The sequence below is a fragment of the Manacus candei genome, unplaced genomic scaffold (genome assembly GCF_025592945.1).
Source record: "Manacus candei isolate 608988 ecotype Guabito, Panama unplaced genomic scaffold, ASM2559294v1 h1tg000107l, whole genome shotgun sequence".
NCBI lineage: Eukaryota > Metazoa > Chordata > Aves > Passeriformes > Pipridae > Manacus > Manacus candei.
The window spans coordinates 516,216-537,134 of record NW_026138155.1 but is presented as its reverse complement, the minus strand read 5'-3'; the positions used below and the strand labels follow the sequence as shown (position 1 = coordinate 537,134).

The window sequence follows — 20,919 nt, the reverse complement described above, 5'->3', positions numbered from 1 at the left end:
TAGAGACTTTCTACAAACAGTGACCTTGTTCATCAGGAGCCATTCCCAATATAAACCCTCAAATGAGAGCACTAATGCAGTGCAATGCCCTGCTCATTAACCAGGTCCCAGCCACTCTGTTGAAAGCTGTGCCAGGCTGCCCTCTCACATCCTCCCTTCACTTTCACAAGAGTACTTTTTCCAAGCTCACATTGCTCAGGATCATCAAGAGAATAGTTCAACTGGGGGGATTTTATCCAAAACCAGAGATCTGGAACACCCAAGCCCCTCCAAGCCTGGCCTCTGCTGCAGGCTTGGCTGTCCTGCTCCCGGTGCTCTCCTCAGGCAGCTCTGTCCAGCAGAGCACTCGGACTCTCCCCTGGCTCATTCTGGGTCCCTGGGACACCCCCACTAAAGGACACAGCGTTTGATCATGGTCCAAGCCTCCTGCTTTACCTTTGTTCCAGCTGTTTGATGGTGGCAGCCATCTGATTTGTTTTCTCTTCCAAGCGGCTGTTTAATTCACTCTTCTGTTTCACTCCCATGTCTGAACTCTGGGAAAACGAGCAGTAAATGCCAAATAAGCCCCAATAAATCATTCAGCACGTGAAACAACAGGGCAAAAGGCAAAGAGGCAGGAAAAGGTGCTCAAAAAGCAAATGGTCAGGTCAGTATTGTGAGGGCAAATGTCTTGCCACACAGGTGCAGGCTCCATCTGGACCCCACAACAGGGCAATGCCATCATCCATGAAGCTTCCTAGATATGAATAATCCATAATGCAGTGTCTGCTAATATCATTTAATATCTTAATATCATTCAACTGTTTTGCACCAAGCCATTGGCTCAAGGAGCCAATGTTCAAGTTGATTTTAGGATTTATTCTGAGCATCGTGTTGCTCTTTGCAGATGGTGTCATCACACAGTAACTACAGCTGGTACCCTCCAACTCTTGATCCTACTGCAACAGAAGCTCCCACAGCTCCATTTTCACACCCCCAAACCACACAAGGTGCTTTCCCCAGTCTCACGCACACATTTCTGGATCATTAATTTTTCTCCAGAAGAAATGTCCTTTTCCTTTAACCTCCACCACACTCCAATGTTCTTGCAGCAGGACACAAGTGTGCGCAGCCTGTGCCCGTTCCACACCCAGCATCCTTTCAGTAGGCAGGAGTAAAAGCACAAGAGCTCTCACTTTTATCTGGAATCCCCTGTATTTCACTACTTCCCTACCTGCAGCTTGAAGGACAGTTCATGCTTTAGGGCCCTGAGATCGTCCAGTTGCTGTCTGAGTGCCACCAGCGCATCCTGCTTCTCACAAACATCCTTCTCCAGCATCTTCATGGCCAGCTCCATCTCCTGCCGCATCCCAATCTGCGCCTCCAGCTCCTTCTCCACGTCCTGGAACACAGGGAGCAGTCAGCATTTCCAGGAGGTCCCCTCAGCACCCAGGGAGAAGCCCCATCACCGGGGCTCCTGCCCACCACCCGTACCCAGGAGCGTGCTGCACTGCCACAGCATCACAGTCACACCTCTGACAAGGAATCCACATGGAGGCCAGTATGAAAGCCAGGTGAGCAGCATGGAGGCAGGGAGTCAGGGAATTCTACATGGACCCATCTTTGTGGTGGAATGGACTAGGGAAAAGCTGGTAGATTTTGTTTCCTAAAACCCTTCTGCTCTGGCATGTTTCTCCCCACACACAGTATTGAACAGCTCTGAGTGGCAGGGCCTGTCTGTAGCTATTTGGGGTGACCCCTGAGCCCCCCCAGTCCTCACCAGCCGCAGCTGTGTCTCCTCCTTCAGCTGTTTCCGAGCCTCAGTCAGTGCCTGCCCGTCAGCAGTTCTGTCCTTGGTGACCTGAGGTAACAGACACAGTTCACTTGGCATCATGTACTGCTAACCCTCACTTTTCCTCAGTATTTGCTTCTCCCCACCACTAAGAAAAACAAATGTGCAACAATTCAGGCCAAAACAGCACAATTACATCCCAGTTTTCCTGCCACCCCCTCCCTGCTGTCCCTGACACCTTGCCCAGGCAGCCATGAGCTCACTGAGGAAGCTCCCGGCTCCACGCACGCTCACTGCTCCATGCCTACAGCCAGGCAGCATTCCCTGGGGACAAGGCCCATCTGTTCCCTCTGCACAGGACCCACCTGCAGCCACTCCAATCTATTGTGGGGTTTGTGTGAGATACACCAGGAAATAAAGTGTGTTCCCAACACTGACTCCTCGGTTGAATTGGGGCTGGGCCTGCCCCAAGGCTCAGCAATCACACACATGCACATACACACACCCCGACCTTCCGACTGGACTCCAGGATGTAAGAACTTTCTTCCTTAACCCGTTCCATCTCTTCCTGCAGTGTAATGATCCTGTTGTTGGCAACTGCAAGCTGGGAACACAACACAACAGTAACCTATCCAAGATGTATTTCACTTTTTTTTCTCCTCTCTAGGGCTCAGAGAAGGGTGATTTGGCTGCAAACAGGAGGAGCAGCTCACACCACCCTGAGGGACAGGACACTTGGCTCACAGCAACTCCCAGGGAAGACACCACCACAGACTAATAGATTATTGTAAGTGTATAGTCAAAGGCAAAAGTAACTTCAGAAAACTCCTTCTGACTTTGTAACTCACAACTTAAAGGCTCAGTGACATTCCAAGGGATCAGCCACGCTATTCCGTGACAAACCCAAACAGAAATCACCCCAACCCAAGTGTGAGTCCTTGGTACAGCTCAGGCCAAAGACGCACTGCTGTGACATGTGACACAGTTCATTAAGTACACCCCGGCTGGCACAGCGTGTCCCTGTGTCACCAGAACCACTGGGAGACTTCACTGAGCAGCTAAATAATCCAAACCCAAAAAATACCACAGTCACCACTCCAACTTATGTCCTGCTGTCATGAAGTGAGTGGTTTAAAGTCGCTTAAAAAATCACCAGCAAGGGTGATACCACGTCACAGTGGAGGTAATAAACCAGAAGCCACTTATTCTACTCAGGTGAGACCTCCTGTCACCCATTTTGTCAGGGAACTGACCCCAAAAGATTTTACACTACATCTATGCCATTACTAATGAGCTGCAACACCCATTTTAAACCACAGGTTGTACCTATGCCTCAGGTACCAGCCATTTGTAATGCTCAGACTAAATATTTTATCTATAATGACACTCTTTTATTTCTTGCAAATTTACGTAAACATATGGTTGTTTTTCCACCTCATGCTCAGTAGCAACAGCAAGTGACATTGCTTGGCAGGTGAGTTATTCCAGTTCCATCACTAAACTCCCATCATTCAGTACACCAGAAATGTGAATAAACTCCTCCCTCCCTTGTTACTACTCCCTGATTCCCAAAGGCCAAAGCATCAGATGATTTTCCATCACACTTACCTCCTCAGTCAGCTTAGTGTTGGATTTTTCCAAGGCATCCACCTTGGCTTGTAGGTTGTTTACTGTAGCACTGTTGAAGAGAAAAAACCCTACAGTAATTCCTTCTTTTTAAAAAATCCCATTTTCTCTCTTCTTCTACAAGATAATAAAGAGCCAACAGATCATGTCTTACCTTAAATGTCTATTGAGTTCTTCCACATAGTTCTTCTGGTCCAAAATAGCAGTTATCTGACCATCTCTGGAAAAAAAGAAACAGGGTAACCTGGAATACTTGAATACAAGTTCCCAAGAGAGGAGCAGCAGGACAACTGTGTGTGTGCACCTACCCTTCACTGCCTTTTGTGCTGTTCCCATCTTTCAAATACATGGAGAAATCAATCACTCCAACCTAGAGAAAAAGCAATTTGCATTTTACATTGAACTCTTGGTTTCTGAGACAAAACCACTGTCTCCAGTTGTGACAGTTTAGAGTTACGACATCATACCTGCTGCACTAGAGCAGTGATCCATTATACCAGTAAGCTATACAAAATTAATGAGCTTTCCAATTTAAAGGAGCAGAACAAAACCATTAAGTGAATGCCCAGTACCTGGGAGTCCAGGTCTTCTCCCTTCATGCAGAAGTTGGCATCGATGACGTTCAAGCCCACGAGGAGGCCGGCGATGATGGCACCTTCCTCTTCCATCATCAGCGCGTTGGGCTCGTAAAATTCACTGCCGGGCACAGGCGAGAGAGACAAGTGAGGGGGCTTTTCCAAGTCAGGTAGGAATGAAGTGACAAGGTCAGAAATCAACCCAGGGCCAGGCTTTTACAGTGAGACAATGTTGTATCTCCTCTGTGCAAATATTTCACCCAATCACCTCTTTAGAACCAAAATCTGAATTAATTCTAATGTATATTTGAGACAGAGGAGATATAACGGTGTTCTTGCTTAATTCAGAAGCTAAGTGGAAGCTCTGCATTTCACAGATGTTACCCCTTCTCAAAAAAAGCACACATATACTTGACCATTTGGTGGCAAAGATGATCAAGATCTTACAAGAAAGCAGAAGTGAACCCAACCTGAGAGCAAGCCCAGCACTCACCTGAGAAGATCCTTTCTGTTAATCAAGGCCTTCATGTATTCTGAAAGTTTCTTCTGCATCAGAGCCAGGCGAAGCCAAGCTCTTCCTCTGCCTACAGGTGTCCTGCAAAGGCCAGAAACAAACAGTTCCAGACACTTTGCAAGGCATAGTCACCATCAGCTCTAATAGCCCCACCCTCCCTCAGCATCTCAGACATCAGCCTCAAAACTATTTAACCTGTCATGACCTTCCTGTTAATTCCCATCCTCTGCAGTTTGATTTCATGAACAGCAAAGGCTGTTCCCATGCCTGACACATCATAACTCCTTCAGTGCTAGCAATATAGGAACTGTTGTCCATAAGTCCCCATGCTCTTAGCACAGCAAGAATATATTCTGTCCTCTCCTCCTGCAGATCCTTGGTTAAGAATAGGTGAGCAATGATCCATTTAAATCACAGCAGGTGGCAGATGTATTCCTGAAAGTTGTGTTTGCCCTTCCTTCCCTTCTTCAGGATCCTTCTCACAATAAAAACCATACTATGTATTCATGCAATAAAAGAGTGTACTTACTTCAGCCCTGGGAGATCCTTAACACTTGCTGTAATCTCTGCAGCCTCAGGGACGAGTTTTTCTACTAGTTCTAGAGGTCCCCAAAAGGACTTATTTTGCCCAAGAAAAGTCTTTTTGGCTAGAAAACAAAGAGACAAAAAATGAGGCTGTTAGGCCCATGCTGACATAACACATTCTCAAACAAGTGAACAAACAGTAGCCAAAAGCTGCCAGAAAGGTTCCTCTGGGGCCACTGCTGCTGGGCAGGCATTTAGTGTCATGGAATCCCAGAGCAGTTTGGGTGGGAAGGGCCCTGAAGGCACCTGGTTCCACTCCCCTCTGCTTTTCATCTTCACCTACCAGCAGGCAAGGACAGCACCTGAAGAACAGTCTGGTACTCGGCAATTTGAGCTGTGACTCTTGTACAGTTAAATACATGCTCTGCTTTAAAAGCAGCTTCAAGCCATGAGCTGCACACAGCTCAAACCCTCAGGTTTGACAGAGCTATTGAGAAAAAAGACCTCTGGGTTGCAGTTCCTCCTCCAGCAAGGGACCATGTCCCTAAAGCATGGGGAAGTGCAGAAAAGAGTCATGCGTTTGCTGAGAGCTTGTTTCACCCCTGATCACTGAGTTACACCCGAGACATCTGAACCGTTGTGTCAAACATGGCAAGCACCTACAGCACCTCCATGTTCCACCTCCCCCAGGTTCTTTTCCCTTCCTGTGGCCTGCCAGGTCCACTGGGATCACAGCAGTGACCCTGCTTAGCCTCTCCTCATTCTCCTGCAGGTTTTGAAACCAAAACTGCTGTTTGTCCCCCCAGCCATGACCAACAGCCCCAAAGACCTCTCCCAGGCCGGTTACCTTTGAGGCCGTGTTTCAGGCAGTGCTCCATCACCACGAAGAACTGCTGCAGAGGGGCATAGTCCGAGTCCAGTGTCCTGCCCAGATTCAGCGCCGACTCGATCAACCCCTTGATGCTCAGTTTGGCCATGTTCATCAGGTTCATGCGTTCGTTAGCCATGAGGTAATTGGGGTCTGTTAAAGAAGGAAGAAAAATTCTGCTGAGTAACAAAAGCTATTTTTATTACACTAAAACATCCCACCTTTCTCCTTTTGTTCCTCAGCTTTGAGGACATTTTTGGGGCCGTGACACTTTCACACGAGGCACTCTGTAGGCCTTTTGTGGAGAAAAATCAACAGCACCTAGTATTTTATGGCCAAAGCTACAACATAGGAATAGACAATGTATCACACTGAGGGTGCCTCAGTACTTCAAGTAACTACAGCAGCTCCCAATTTTCATTAGGAGAAGTTTGAAGCCTACTGTTAACCCTGTGCTTTACACTATGACAATGTGTTATGGCTGTCACTTCTTCCAGCTCACATCCCCAGCTACAAACTGGTAAGAACCCTCCACTTGTGGTTTGTTCTTCCATCTAAAGACCACCATGGACCTGCTCACACTTAATCCAGCAATGTATCTGTATCCCACCTTGCATTTCTCCCACAACATGGCTGTAACACTTCATCTCTGTTTATAATTCCCACTAATCTCTGTTTTATCAACACCATTGGTTTTTACTGCTGACAGTAAGGAGCAGATCTTCATGGCCCTTCTGACAGCTCCTTCTAAATCCCAAAACTCACAGGTCTCCCAGAACTATATTCTTCCTCTACCACATTATAAACATCCAGACCTTGACACTTCCTACACACATCCAATTTTTGAGCCCCAGTTCCCTGGCACAGGCAGTTTCATCCCTGTAAGGCCCACTTATCCAAGGCTGTTGGTAACAGCCACAGATGCTAGAAACAACCTCCACCTTCTCAAGTGAATAAACTACACCTGGCAGCAGAAACCTAAGGGTACAGATCTAAGCATGAGGCACCTTGTCAGCACCCACCAGCCGAAAAGAGAGCCAGGAGCACACCTTACAGAGCCACACCCAAGCGCACATCACTGCGGGCTGGGAAAACTCCACAGCACAGGGAGAGTGCAGGGCAGGGGCAGCTGTGCTATCCAAACCCGAGACCACAGCCCCTTTGTTCAGTCTTTGCAAAAGCAGCTCAGGACAAGGCCTCTCGTCCCCCATGATCTCCAGGGTGAAGCAGCACCATGTCTCCTTCCCTAAATTTGCCTGAAACCACGCCAGGAGGTACCACCCGGAGCAGCTGAAGGAGGGCAGGTGTGTGCTGGAGCAGGGAGTGCACAGACAGCACCAAGCCAGCTGGAATTGCCATCAATGGACAGCCACGAGCCCAGCTGTGCTCCAGGCCACATCTGCTGCCATGGACAAATGCCCCCTTGTTCAGAGAAATGGCAAACACAGCCAGTTATTCCACTGTCTCCTCCCAACCTCCTCCTGCCAACGAGCAAAGCCATGAAATCCCCTGAAGGTTTTTGCTATTTGTGTCCTGTCCAAGCACTGACTGTCCTGGCTCACACCTTACAAAAAGGCTGAGATTGGGCATTCACAACGTTTAGAGAGCTTCCAAGTATTCATGTAGGAATGCAATGCTCACAGCAGCACTGCACTGTGCAAAGACTGAATTCAGTGAGTGAGCTACTATTTGAAGCTGATGAATCTGGCACACTGAGCAGACAACCTGTTCTGGATTTGCAGTCCTTTTTATGACCTGCAGTCTAGCTGACAGTCACCATCACTGGGAATTGAGACTCAGGAAGAAAGGCAGGTATAATAGTGCAAAATCAGACACAGAGCTCTCCTCCTCCTCATCCTCTCTAATCATGGTTCCTCACTGGCCAAGGTCATTGATCTGATGGGCAGCAAGTCAGGCATCCACAGTGACTCCACTTAGGAGCAAATCAATCCCTAATGTAGAATTAAAGGAGCTGTACACAACAGCCACATGGAAAACACCCCTTTAGCTGCCATTATTAACTCATTTGCATTGAAAAATATTTGTCATATCACACTAATCAATGGTTTCTGCTTCATTACTCTGCTGTGAGCAATTGTGTTTTGCATACGCAGCTTATCCAAGATTCTCACCTTGCAGACCAATTAACTTAGAGTATGAAAACCCTCTACCTGGGTTATCCTACACACTCCGTGTCACAAAGCTCAAAAAGTAAAACCTCAGCCATTGAACTTTGCCTTTCCACAGGGTTTGGGTTTCAAAGGAAGGCATTAAACTCTCAAGACACTTTGCTACTTAAATACTGCAGCTCGTACAGAACAGACATGTTTTCTACCCAGCTGCTTCCTGAAGATGTCTCCAAAAGCACCAAAAAATCCTCTAATTTGTTTGAAAGGTCCAATCTGTACCCAAGAACCTGAAAGTCAAGGCAAAAGTCAATGCAATACAGGACCTCAAAGGGTTAAGCTGTGACTGTGGTCTCAGTATTTCTGCTGGTGACAATATATTTTATCACTCCTCAATGATTTACTCTAAAACAATGAAGAATAAACTAAAATAAAGCTGTAACTTTGATCAAAGGCAGGGAGTGATGAAACACTGGAGAAGTGAACAAACCTGCTGAAAACAATGCCAATTCATTTGCATTTCAGCAAGGTTCTCCAGGTACTGAATCCATCTTACAGCAAAAACACCAACTGAAAGCAGCCTGACATTTGGCAAAGTTGCTTCTGTATGACAGGGAAATTTATCCCACCTGACAAAATAAACACAAAAATCGGCACAATATTTTATGAAAAAAAAGGAAGTCTCAAATCTTTCTCTTAAAGCCTGCCTTGGAGATGCCCTTGGCTGGGAAGCAGAATGGGCTGTTGTGCCAGGAGAGAGGAGAACATTCCCAGTGGCTGAGAAGCTGCTGTGCCTGTGAGGCTGCCAGGCAGAGCCCAGGCACAGAACCAGCACAGCAGTTAAAGGCACCATCCATGGAGGGTGACAGCAAGGGATCAGTGCACTCAGTGCATCAGAACATCAGCCTTTTGTGCTGCAAACACTTGAACCCCAAGCAGCAGCAGCAGTATTTCACCTAATTAACAATTTGCCTGACTGCTCCCTAAATTGGGGATTCAATTATTTCACATTCACACCATTTTTAGGAATCGAGCAAGAAACACCATAAATAAATTTCCCTTTTAGTACTGCACGAGTTTTAATGGACATTTTGCATTACAAGTTCTAGAATCACTTTTGTCAAGCCTCGAGTAGGTAAATATAAATACTTGAGGAAACCTGAATCCTCAGGTTTATTTCTGATTTTTCTTTTTTAATTCAGCTTCCATATATTGCTGCAATCTTTTAAGCTGTGTTTCTGTCAGGCTGAGGAAAACATTGCCTCTGAATGCATTTAGTAGAAGGCAACTAGCCTTTGTTGATTCACTTTTTCTACCTCCCCTTCAAGTACAAATAGTAAAACAACCAACTTTGAAACATTTATTTTAAGCAACATAGAGAAAAGGCCAGAAAGGCACAGCTATTGGCTCTGGAAAGGAAAAGTGCATTTTGCACTCAGGCTCAGAGTGACAGGGCAGAAGGCAATGATGGGCACAGACAAGAGGGGTGAGATGTGTGGAACGCACCTTCGGAATCATCGCGCAATTGCTCCACCACATCTGTCAAATCCTCCCAAGAGTCTTTGCAAACAGCAAAAGGAAAGGAAAAGAAAGAAAAATGTCATGCAAGCCGTGATCTAAAAGAAAGATTCAAAATCAAGGTACAAGCAAAAGGGTAACTGAAAGGGAGATTTGCATCATACAAGGCTTAATTCAGAGAGGCAAGAGATCTGCAAGTCAAAAGGGTTTATTAGTCTGCACAAAGCAACAGAGCAAAGCATTTTCCTCCCAGATCAGGGTAGGCTTCAGTAAAGCTGCAGAAGCTTTGTTTTTGCATTAACACAAGCAATGTTTTTGTAAAGCACTTCCTAAAAGGAAAAGTAACAAAAGCATTATTTTATTTGTAAGATAAAAGCACTGAACTTGAGATATTTAAGCAATGTCAGCATTTGCTTCCATTTCCTCATACCCAGCCCCAAGAGGGAAACAGGCACACGTGGGAAGCAGGCACAGGCACGTTCAGGGAAAGGACACACTGAGGGTGCTTTAAGAAGGTTAAACAGAGCTTGAACTCTGTTATGACCATCACCCCAAGTGACAAATCCCTCAGAGGGGACCCAGCTGAGCCTGATGTGGGTCACAGGCGTTGTCACCGTGATGACGATTCCCCAAGTTTTCCATCAGGGAAGCACCTCTCTCCTTGGCAGAAGGAGGGAGGTATCCTGGAAGAGGAGCAGGCAGGACAAGGAAAACTGGTTTCAGCACACCCACAGAGTCCCTGGTTTCCAACCCAGAAAGCCAAGCCGGACAAAGCCCTGGAAGGTCTGACCCCTGAGCATTTTCCACTTACACGCCTGCTCTCCCCAGCACTAATCCGTGATCCAAGGAAGGTCCGAAGCACAGGAAAGGCTCTATCCCGCTTCCCAAGCCACCTATGCTAAAGTCCTGGGCAAAGTACACCCGGTGCTGGGCCCTCCTCCCTCCCACACAGCCACTGCCAGCCTCCTGCCACAGGAGCAGCAAACAGCTCATCCACCAAACAGCAGCAGCCAAATCCCAGGACAGCTAACAAAGAACTGGGCCCCAAAAGCTCCCTATGCTCCAACGCCACTGCCCAGCAGTCCTCTCATCCTTGGAGACTGCTGTATTCACAGGGCTGAATTTTAACCATCCCTTTTCCTCACAAACCAGGGACCTTAACAAACATTGCCCTATGCCTAAGCACTGCTGCAAGAGCAACACGGAGTTTCACGACAGGAATCCCCTGTTGTTGCAAGAACAAATCCCTGGTGATGCTCTTCCTGCCACCAGCCCTCCCCATGTCCTACATTTATGGCTTTTGGTCTTTCATGACAGGTGTTCCAGGTTCCTGAGGGTCCACTGAATCTCTCAGTGGTGGACTGACCTGTCTCCAATGCTTTCCAGGACCCCACTGCACAAATGGGATTCCATGACTCGGATCCAGATGCTGGTCATCCCAGAATCCCTACCTGCACACAGTGAGTGAAGCCAGACACCATCACTGAAAGGTCTTCTCTAATATCAAGACTTTGAGGTTTTTTCTTAATCTAAAGAATAAACAGTGAAGAACAGGTAACCAAAACCAGATTTACCAGTAGCTGGGTAGAGGAACAGAGAGAACTGCCAGGCTCCACTCCATCTCTCATGTGACCCCTCTCATATATGTTTTAACTCTTAGCAACTGATCTTTATAAAGGCTCCCAGGCAGGTGTCCAGGGGAGACAAAGATATTTTCTTCTCTTCTATCCTTACAAACAATAACTCTATCTTCCTTCTAGTAAAAACTGTATGAATTTAACCCAGCACTACAGAATTTGCATCAGTTTAGAGGCAAAAGCACACGTTTAATTAGCACTTTCATTTTTATTCATTTTTTCAGTTGCACCCAGCTGCACTTCGCATACAGTTAATTTCTTCTCTTACATTGTACAGTTTTTGCCCCTTGTCTGGAAATTCCACCAACAGTGGGGAGAAAATCCTTCACACAAACAAATAAAAAAATCACAAAGGCCTGAAACTTACTTGTTTCATAGCCCTTGTGGTACCTAAGACAAATTCAGTACTTTGGATTATGATGGAAAACATCCAAGTCTGTACCAAGTTCAGAAAACAGGATGACCAAGACTTTTAAGTCTTCATAAAATGTTTAACTCGTTCCAACCAGATTCCCAGGAAGATTAGTATTATGGAACTGGACATAAGTCCTTACAAAGGAACTGGAATACTTATTATCACTAATATATTAATCAGGAAAATCCCATCCATTATTTGGACAAAGGGTTTTGCAGTCCCTCCCTTCGCTGACACAGGGGCAGCGTCTCCACTGGTTTGGTTCAGGGGGCAGGGATACACTTTCCCATGCCAATAAAAGCTTTTACAAGTAAACCCTGTGAGAATGGACAGCATCAAAATTATTTTAACACTGGTATTAAACAGAGTGCTGAATTTTTGCATTTTTTTAAAGGTTGAAGATATCAGTATAAAACGGCTCAGCGTTAAAACCTTCCTGAACCAATGAATATTATCAGCCTCAAACACCACATGTTGATATGACAATCGAGATCTTCCACAGACAGATGAAATGGAATCATAGAATCAGAATGCTTTAGGCTGGAAGGGACTTTAAAGTCCATCTCATTGTACCTTCCACTATCCCAGGTTGCTCCAAGCCCCGTCCAACCTGGCCTTGGACACTCCTAGGGATGGGGCAGCCACAGCTTCTCTGGGCAACCTGTGCCAGGGCCTCCCCACCTTCACAGGGAAGCACTTCTTCCTTCAGGAAGAATAGGCCAGGAGTTTTTAAATAGGTCAGGATCTTTTAAAAGTATTTTTAAGTACAAAAGTTTTTAACACATTCCTAAGGAGAAGCCGAGTAGTCAGTAAAATAACCTAAAAAAACCCCCAAAGCATCGGGTTTGGGAAGTGAAACCTGAGCTTGATATAGAAATTACTGAGCAAGGGTGCCATGTTAGCTCTGCTGAGAAAGGCTTGACCCACATCTGCTCCGGCACATTCCCTGAACTGTAGGGACCAATACTGCTCTATCATAAAACAAACCTCTAGTCACACTGCTATGTTTAAATTGCATTCTCTGGTATTTGTTGCCTTAGGAATATATTTAATAGCAAATAAAGAGATTGAGGAAGAAAATTAAGTAGATGTTGTTAATATTATTGGAGGTACTTAAATGAATTCTTTCAGATCAGGTTTGCAAAGGAGGTGGATCATCAAGTGTTGACAAAGGAAAAGGATCAGCACAGGGTTCCAGCATCATGTTCAAACACCCTGCAATCCAAAAATCAGGGAAGTCACCAGGCAGCCTGCAACAATCTATTCAGGGTAAAGTAGCTTAATGGTTTTTTTTAAACCCCCTGCATAAAAATCCCATCTCAAAATATGCATGTATATGGAGAATCTTGCATATGGAAGAAAATAGGAGTTGATCTGCAACAATCCAAGAGAAAACATAAAGGAAGAAATCAAGAAATACAGAGGACTTGGAAACTCCAAGTCCACTCTCCATAACACGTATGGGACAAGTAAATACCAAACATACATCCCAGGCATTAATGGTGTAATCCCACCCTAAATTTTATTCCCGTCTCCACGTGATTTCCATCAAATAATTACCCAATTTCTCTGTGTTGCAACTGTGTGGAGTTATATGAAATGTTTCTCCACAACCAGCCTCTTTCCAGAGGGAAACACATGACAAAGTGCTATGGGAAATTTCTCATCCTATTTTGGCCCCTGATAGTTTGCACAAAGAAAACCAAAACCCAAACCCTTGAGGTTTCCCTCCCCCCATCTTTCACTTCCCAGCTCAGTTGACACTCAAGAGGTTTCTCTGCCATCCTTTTGACTATCTCTTAGGGATACAAACGTGTCCCAGGTTTCCCATATCTGACTTCATTTAGACTGAATCAGCTCAAAAGAGCAAAGAAAACAACTCTCAAAAGTAATTTCTGAATTGATGTCTGGGTTACATGACCTAAGTGCTATTCCAGAGATTTGTGACCATGAACACACTGTAATTCATTTAACTTGCATTTACTGTTCAGATTTGTTTTATAATGGGAAAGGCCCAATCCATGGAGCAATTTCACCTCTCCCAACACTTTACTGTTCCTATTCCACACTACTAGAGAAACCCTAAACCAAAGTAACAGCTGCCAGTTCGCAAACCAAAAATATAATGAATAAGGTCATGATGCTTCCCTAAATCCTTTTGAACTGTGCAAAGAAACGTGGAAAAAGACTTGGAGAGAAAATGGAGAGAAGTGGAATCTGAATGATGCTTCAATAACCAGTGCAAGAGATTAATGGGCATGAGGTGTTGAGAAGAGCATTTGCTTTTCCTGAAGCAACTCCTGCTTGAGGCATTTTACACAACCATGTGTGTTTAACTGAAACTTTTAGATTAGTGGTCCAAAAAATACAGAAGTCTGACCTTATCTCTACCTTATAAAAGAGATAATTTCATCTTTGCATATTATAAACACATCATTCCAATTCTCCATTGTAGTGCAAAGAGAGGATTAATAAAAGAGGGATACTGTAATCCTTGACAGTTCCAAATAAATTCAGATCATCCAGTTAGCACCTGTATTCCTTACGGTCTCAATTCCAAGGTGATCCCATGAGGATAACTTCCACAGCTCTAATGCAAAGCTCCTCATGATTATTCCAATAAGAAATTTAACGTGCAGTTAAACCATGCAAGGCCATTTGGTGTAACTTCTCCTCAAGTTGAGAGCAGTGTTCAATGCCATCCATACACACACACACTCTTCAACATCCAATAGAAATATGAGCCAGGTGTTTTTCACCTCCCTCCCTAAAAATGATTTAAGGGCCATCACATACATTGCAAATAAACAAGGTTAACGGCCACCAGTGTTGCATTTCATTTTGAGGTGCCTGTAGAGCACAGGAGAGTTGTGATTATCTTATTAGGAATCTTTTTTTTTTTTAAATAAATTCTTGTCCTAAGCCCAGCAGATCTGCAGCAAACACCAAAATCAGCTTCTTTTGCATGCTCACCCAGTATTGTTCCTAACAGTTGAAAGAACAAATGAATCGCTTTTATTGCTAAATTAAGCACCCATATTACAGACTATATGGAATATATAAAGTTGCAAGTGACTCAGTAACTACACTGATGATTTACCCTTCTGCTACAGGCTGCTTTTAAATGGATCACAAGTTTTGCTCAGAGTTACTCTCCAGCTCCAGCTGGGTGGCAGGAAGGGAATTGCTCTGAAGGCAGGATGGCTGGTGAGGGCTGGGGGCATAGCAGATCACAGAGTGAAGAGAGGCCAGGGATAAGAGCTGATGGAGAGCAATGGGAGGCTTCAAATCCTTATTTCAACAAGCTGTTGGATCTCCTACTTACTGCAGTATATATTTTACATGCCTTAATTTGTAAGGCAAAAAACCTGCCACCCTTTGTTATGCCTTGGGCAGAAGTCTACAGCTTTTTTTTCCTTATTTGTAATGCCTACTTTTTCATATCATGCCTACTTTTCATATTATGGGGACATGACAAGAGACACAAGCCCATGATCCTGTCCCCTGGCCCCGTGCTCACCCCGAGGACACAGCAGCAGTGCTGATGCAGTAGCACCAGATCCAATGCCTGGGATACAGCTGTGTCAGCTCTTCTATTGTCAACACTCTTCCTGACCTTCTATCTCTGTTCAAAATACGACTTGGGTCCAAAAACACCTCCCCAAACAACCAGTCTTTCATGCCTCTCAGCAAACAACCTTAATTTATGCATAAACATCTCCATGGAGGTCTTTATGGTACAGCTCCCTCCTTGAATTCTTTTTTGACGCTTTAATTAAATAATACGACAATGAAATGAGCAAATATTGTTTTCTAGCCCTGTTTGCTACTCTGAGTGACTAATTACAGCTTTAAAAACACCTAAGTAAGAGCAAGCAAGGTCTGAATGTCACACTCAGGTACACAGGAATTGGAAGAGCTGAATTCCAGCTCTCCCTGTACTCACCTCCCTGAGCCCCTGGGATATGCTTCAGAGGGAGCCTTAAGTCTCTGCTTTTCAAACCTCTGTCTGGTATCCCACTGTGTGACTAAGTACTTGGCAAGCCAAATCCAAACCCAAGGGCTGCTGCCATTGAAAGCAGCTGTCAAATGGAAATTAAATTGTCCCTTGGGAATTTAATTTAAATCCCCACCACAATTTCAGTTGTCTCATCCAGCAAGACGATTTAAGACTTTGCTGACTTGACAAGCCAGCAGCAAACGGGTCAAGCAAGGCTGTTTGGTGGAGTGGCTTTTCAGGAGCTACTGGAAAAGGGTCAGGCATGAAAAGCTGGAGCCTCCTTGCTTTAAGACCAAAAGGTGCATCAAGCAAGGGCAGTGCTGGTGGCTACTGGGCAAAATTACTGCAGAAATTCATCACCTCTCCTTCTTGCCCACTTGATTGGCAGAGCACTGCGTGGATGTCCTCTCGTGTTTTCAGTTCTCTGAGAGCTTTTAATCCTCATCCTGGCATTAAACTGTTTTTACCACCAACCCAGATCACCAGGAGAAAGCAAGATGTGCTTCACCTCCCCACTTCAGCCTTCCCAGCCATTCCGAAGAGCAGCACGCTCACCAGGGGCCAGCTGGGGGACTTGTGATGGCATTGTCACCTGATAAGGGGCATCGCTGCGTAATCGCTTGGAGCTTTCCAAAAACTCCCCCCGACCGCCGCTGGGGTGCTGCCAGCGTGCTCCCTTTGTACGAGCTGGCAGCTCACTAACAGAGCTATCGGCCCCGTTCTGAGAGCAAAATCACCATCAAATGCTCTCACCGAGCACACAGCGCGGGTTTCCTCCTTCCTGCGATACGCAAACATGATACATCTAAAAAGATAAGGATTAAGCACAAATCTCTCAAAGGGTTGGGTTTCAAAAAACCCGACAAATGCTAAGGACCATCTGAAGCAGTAATTTGGCTTTCTAACGTGGCAAAGGATGTCTGGGCTCTGCAGGCAGGACAAGAGCATCTCTTCCCGGAGACATCCCCTCCCAACTCGTGCCGCGGCTGGAACAATGCGACGGCCGCAGAGATCCCGGGCAGGAACCGGACCGTACCTTCGTGGGTAGGCTCTGGGTCGGGTGTCAGCGAGATGTCATCCAGCTCCCGCAAGCAGAGCCATTCTCCATCCATCGACACTCGGAATTTGCAAAGATAGATGGTCTCCATGGCAGCCTGAGTGATCTTGTCTGTGGTGGGGGTTGGCATGTCGCTTTGAGGCGTCAGAGCAGACATGATGACTCAGCTGGTACAACAACAACGGGGGAAAAATAAGAACTAAAAATAAAAGCTTTCTGAAGAAGGAAATCAGAAATACCTTGCGATTAAAGGACAGATTGCTCAGGATCACAGAGGCTGCTCTGGCCTTTTCATGGATCAAGCAAGGTAAAAACGCTGCTCCTTCCCGCTCTGCTCTGCCTCCCTCCTTTCCACCGACTGCCGTCTCCAGCTATGCTAGAGGCTATCGATCCTCAGCATCCACAGAAAACCTGGCTCCGGCATCCAAGGCAGGAGGGAAAAACAGGTCCAAAATACGAAAAGAAGGGGGGAAAAGCAGCCGAAGCAAAAAGAATGGGTTCCTCTGGTGATGACCCCAGCAAAAACAAAGGACGAACGGGAGGCAGATCTCCAGGTTTGCCGAAATCCAAGTGCTGGTGCCCGTCTCCCTGCGAAGCCCGGCAGTGCTGCCGGGATTGGCTGTGCGCAGTGAGCAGGGTGGCGACCAAAATGGCTGACTAATGAACTGAGCTGGGAATCCAGGCTCATGTGATCGCCTGCAATTCCCAGGATGCTGCCGAGGCGCCGCGGATGCAGGGACGGCGATGGGGCGCTCATCACACGGCACCCCCTCTGCGGGCTGTGCTCGTCCAGCCGGCAGCGAGCTGGACGCCCCCGGGACTACAGAGGGGCAGCGCCAGCGGTACTAAGGCACATTTGTATTCCTTACGCATCCCGGGATGCCACTACAGGAATTCAGTCGGCACCTTTGTTTTCACGGAAGGTGTGCGAGTCGCAGTTTGGGCTTTATTCGCTGTGCCACCTGCTCAAAGGGCACCTTGGAGCTCAGATTCCCCACGTGCAAAAAAGTGTTAGGATGCATTTATCATCATCTCGGGGAAACAATGAGGAAAATCATCTGGTTCTAAGCAGTTCAGTGGCTGAGGAGGAAGCTCTTTCAGCAGGGCACATGCATATAGAAGAACAATGAGGGAGAACACCACGAACACAGCTGTGTGACCCAATCTCACGCTTTAAAAACCTCACCTGAGAATTGGCGCTGCTCAGGTGAGGCTGATGAAGCAATATTAGCTCTCAGGAGACAAAGAAACATGCTTTCAACCTCTCAAGAATAATATGACAGCACTGCATTGCCTGGTCCTTTCTCAGTTGTCCGAACCTCCTCTGTATCCACATCCCCCACTGCCCTGATTTCAGAGGACAAGTGCTCCCAGGTCACCAGACAGCCTTCTCATTCCTACACTGAGGTCACTATTGCTTCACTACCCACTTCAACTACCTTATCAGGCCCCAATACATTCCCTTATCTGACTTCGTTCCTTAGTGGCTCCAGTCTATCTGAGGAGAGCAGATGCACAGCACCCACCTGAAATGGATGGGCAGTCAGCCTTGGAGCAGGCTGTCACCAGAACTGTATATTGGTGAGAACACATGACTGATACACAGGATGTGCATCTGTTTCCTAGGGATGTGAAACACCAGAACAGGTCACTGGATGCACAGTTCAGCACAGCAACGTATGCAGCTTTTGGAAAAAGCACCCACTATGTAAAACCCTCATAAGACTGGAAAAAAGGGTGAAGAGCTGCTATTTCTGACAGACAAGAGGAAGCAGTTGCTTTCCGTGAACGCTTCCTGCCTGGTGCAGCACATTTTGACTCAGCATCTCTTTCCCCATTGGGCCAAACCCAAGCAGGCATCACACAGCCTGTTTTTACAGCCATGCCAAGGGGAATTATTTCACCACTGAGTTACTATTGTTCCTTCTCCCCAAGAGAACAGAGTTTACAAACTGTGCTGAACGTCTTAACTCATGTATTTACACACCCTTTCATCAGTGACAGCCTCATTCACATTGCACCACTCCCAACTTTAAACCCAGACAAAGTGGCCATGCACCACCAGCTACAGAACAGCTGCTTGCCCTGGCTAACCTTTGGAAAGGGTCTACACAAGCAGCACAGGGGCAAAATAAACCCTTTAGAACTCACAAAGCACAGAAGCTATTGCTCAAGCTATTATCCAACAGAGCTCATTATCAGACAGTTTAATTTCTTTGCTTTGAAGGCATTAGAAACACAAACAGCATTGGGTGTAACCCTGCAGCTCCCATCTCACAATCCCGGTCTTCAGCTGAACTCAGCTGGTAAGCCACCCCCACACCAGGATCACAGGGCAGGTCTGCTAAAAAAAAATATCTGTAACTGTTCAACTTTCACTGGTTTGCTTTTAACATGAAGAAATAACGGAAGCCAGTCTGTCCCTTCCAGCTCAGTTCTATTTTCAGGCTCCTTTAGGCAATGATCCTGCTGCAAATACTCCATAGGGGCATTTAAAGTACTTGGAAAATGTTTTTCATCTTTGATTATAAAACAAACACACACAAAAAAAAACAAACAAAGAGGAACTGACTTATTGACTTGTGACCTTTTTATCATCACCCACAAGAGAAACCTTTCCCTATCCCCATCCTGCGTCTCAAAGTTATAGACCAACGGAACCTTTAAGAAACAGAATAAAGGTATCAAACATTTGTGTTTTCATAAAGCCTTTCATAAAACTACCGGGCAACTCAAGGGTGCCTGATAAGGCTCCATCAGGGTTCAAGGATGGCCGATGGACAGAAATAATAGAGGGATAAACGCAGAGGAGAAGTTTTTCAGGATGAATCACTTTCTCCATCTCAAACCAGTCAGACAGCCTTGACTGGTCCTACGACCCCTCCCGTGAGCCACACTTTGGCACGAGCCCTTAGAGGCTTTGGCCAGATTGCAAAACAAGGCAGGTTTTTGCCAAAATGTTTATAAGATTAAGGAATTACCAACTGACTGCCTTGGAATTTTAAGACTAACCACCTGAAAGCAAAGCACTTGGTCAGCCACCAGTATTTGAGAGCTCAACTGTACTGGCAAGTATTCACAAGTTGAATAAATTAGAATAATCTAAGCAAAGAAACCCAAACTAATTCCCAAACCACCTTTTGGACTCCAGGGAGCATCTCCGAGTGTACTTTTACTACCAGAGCCTGCAAGCAAGCTGAGTTTCCATCATTAGGAGAAAGCTTTGCCTCCCTCCATGTGTAGAGATCCTAAAGCAGAAAGGACAAAGCCACCTCTGACACAGAATGTAATCTAATAAAATAAGCAACACAGCATCTACATTGCAAAGCCTGTTTCTGGCTCCTCTGCCACACAGATATGCACATTACCTCAAATACCAGCTACTTTGAACCCTGCAACCTCAAACAGGAGTGGGGAACACAAAGTTTAACAACCAAAAAAACAGTGACACAATTTCTTAATTAATTACTAAGTGACAAAGTGGGTTCTGTTTACCTACCGTGAAATACAGAGATACTATTAAAGGATTCAAGTAACTCCCATAACTTCCCAAAAATGGGAAGAAAAGGTCTACTTGAAGTATCATGGTATTGTATAGGCTTTCAGTGGGAGAAAGGAATGGTTTTGACTTTGTTTTAGGTCTGGGGTTTTTTTTAGACAGCCTAATCAATTTGCTTTTGCTGTATTTAAGAAGTATTTTAAGGTTTTACTGCAGCTCAGCACATTTAAGGAGCAATCTTCTTGCTCCTTCTGTCTGTCTGAAACAAACAAGCAGGTGCTGCTGGCCTGAAAAGCTTTTGCCCTCTCCTTCCCTAAGCAGCTGTGGCCTTCACCTGATGATTGGAATCAGGTGAGAATCAGAGAGAACAGTTTAACGATTGTGTTTTAACAGGAAAAAAAATACTTGAAATAAACCTCCAAAATACTGTGAAATATTGGCTTTTTGGTGTCTTGGCCACTACCTCACTGTAACACATAAGACTTCGCAGCAGAACCCACTGCTCCTGCTGCTCCTCTGTGATGAGCAAATGAAAGCTGCTTTAGAGATGGGAGAACTGGGAAAAACCAAAACAAGAAAGAACAAGAGATGATGAAAATAAGATTTAAAGACAGAGTTGGCCCCAGGAGAAACAGAGCTCAACACACCAAATAGATGATGATCCCTGTTCCCCTCAGACACTGCAATCACAGCATCACAACCACAGAGTATTCCCAGTTGGAAGGGACCCACATCAGCCAGTCCCTGAGCAGACCGTGACACAAGACATTGCACAGGCAGCTGTCACC

General features: G+C 45.7%; 1 protein-coding gene across 12 annotated transcripts in view; it reads right to left on the bottom strand.

The window, feature by feature from the left end:
- Nucleotides 1–20,919, bottom strand: part of RUFY3 (RUN and FYVE domain containing 3) — a 32,571-nt gene that overhangs the window by 7,972 nt on the left and 3,680 nt on the right. For 3 of the 12 annotated variants that reach the window (XR_007900101.1, XM_051769386.1, XM_051769394.1), the window contains exons 2-13: nt 9,512–9,565; nt 5,859–6,032; nt 5,016–5,133; nt 4,466–4,567; nt 3,970–4,093; nt 3,706–3,767; nt 3,552–3,617; nt 3,380–3,449; nt 2,283–2,375; nt 1,760–1,840; nt 1,214–1,381; nt 436–533 (exon numbers count right to left, since the gene is read on the bottom strand). Coding sequence is in view for 11 of the 12 variants with exons in the window: in XM_051769386.1 (XP_051625346.1) it covers nt 436–533; nt 1,214–1,381; nt 1,760–1,840; nt 2,283–2,375; nt 3,380–3,449; nt 3,552–3,617; nt 3,706–3,767; nt 3,970–4,093; nt 4,466–4,567; nt 5,016–5,133; nt 5,859–6,032; nt 9,512–9,565 (1,210 nt within the window). In the remaining variant the exon portion in view is untranslated. Of the gene's footprint in view, nt 1–435; nt 534–1,213; nt 1,382–1,759; nt 1,841–2,282; nt 2,376–3,379; nt 3,450–3,551; nt 3,618–3,705; nt 3,768–3,969; nt 4,094–4,465; nt 4,568–5,015; nt 5,134–5,858; nt 6,033–9,511; nt 9,566–10,334; nt 10,357–16,611; nt 18,936–20,919 lie in introns of those variants that run through there. The other 9 variants (XM_051769390.1, XM_051769391.1, XM_051769387.1 and 6 more) reach the window with 7 other exon arrangements.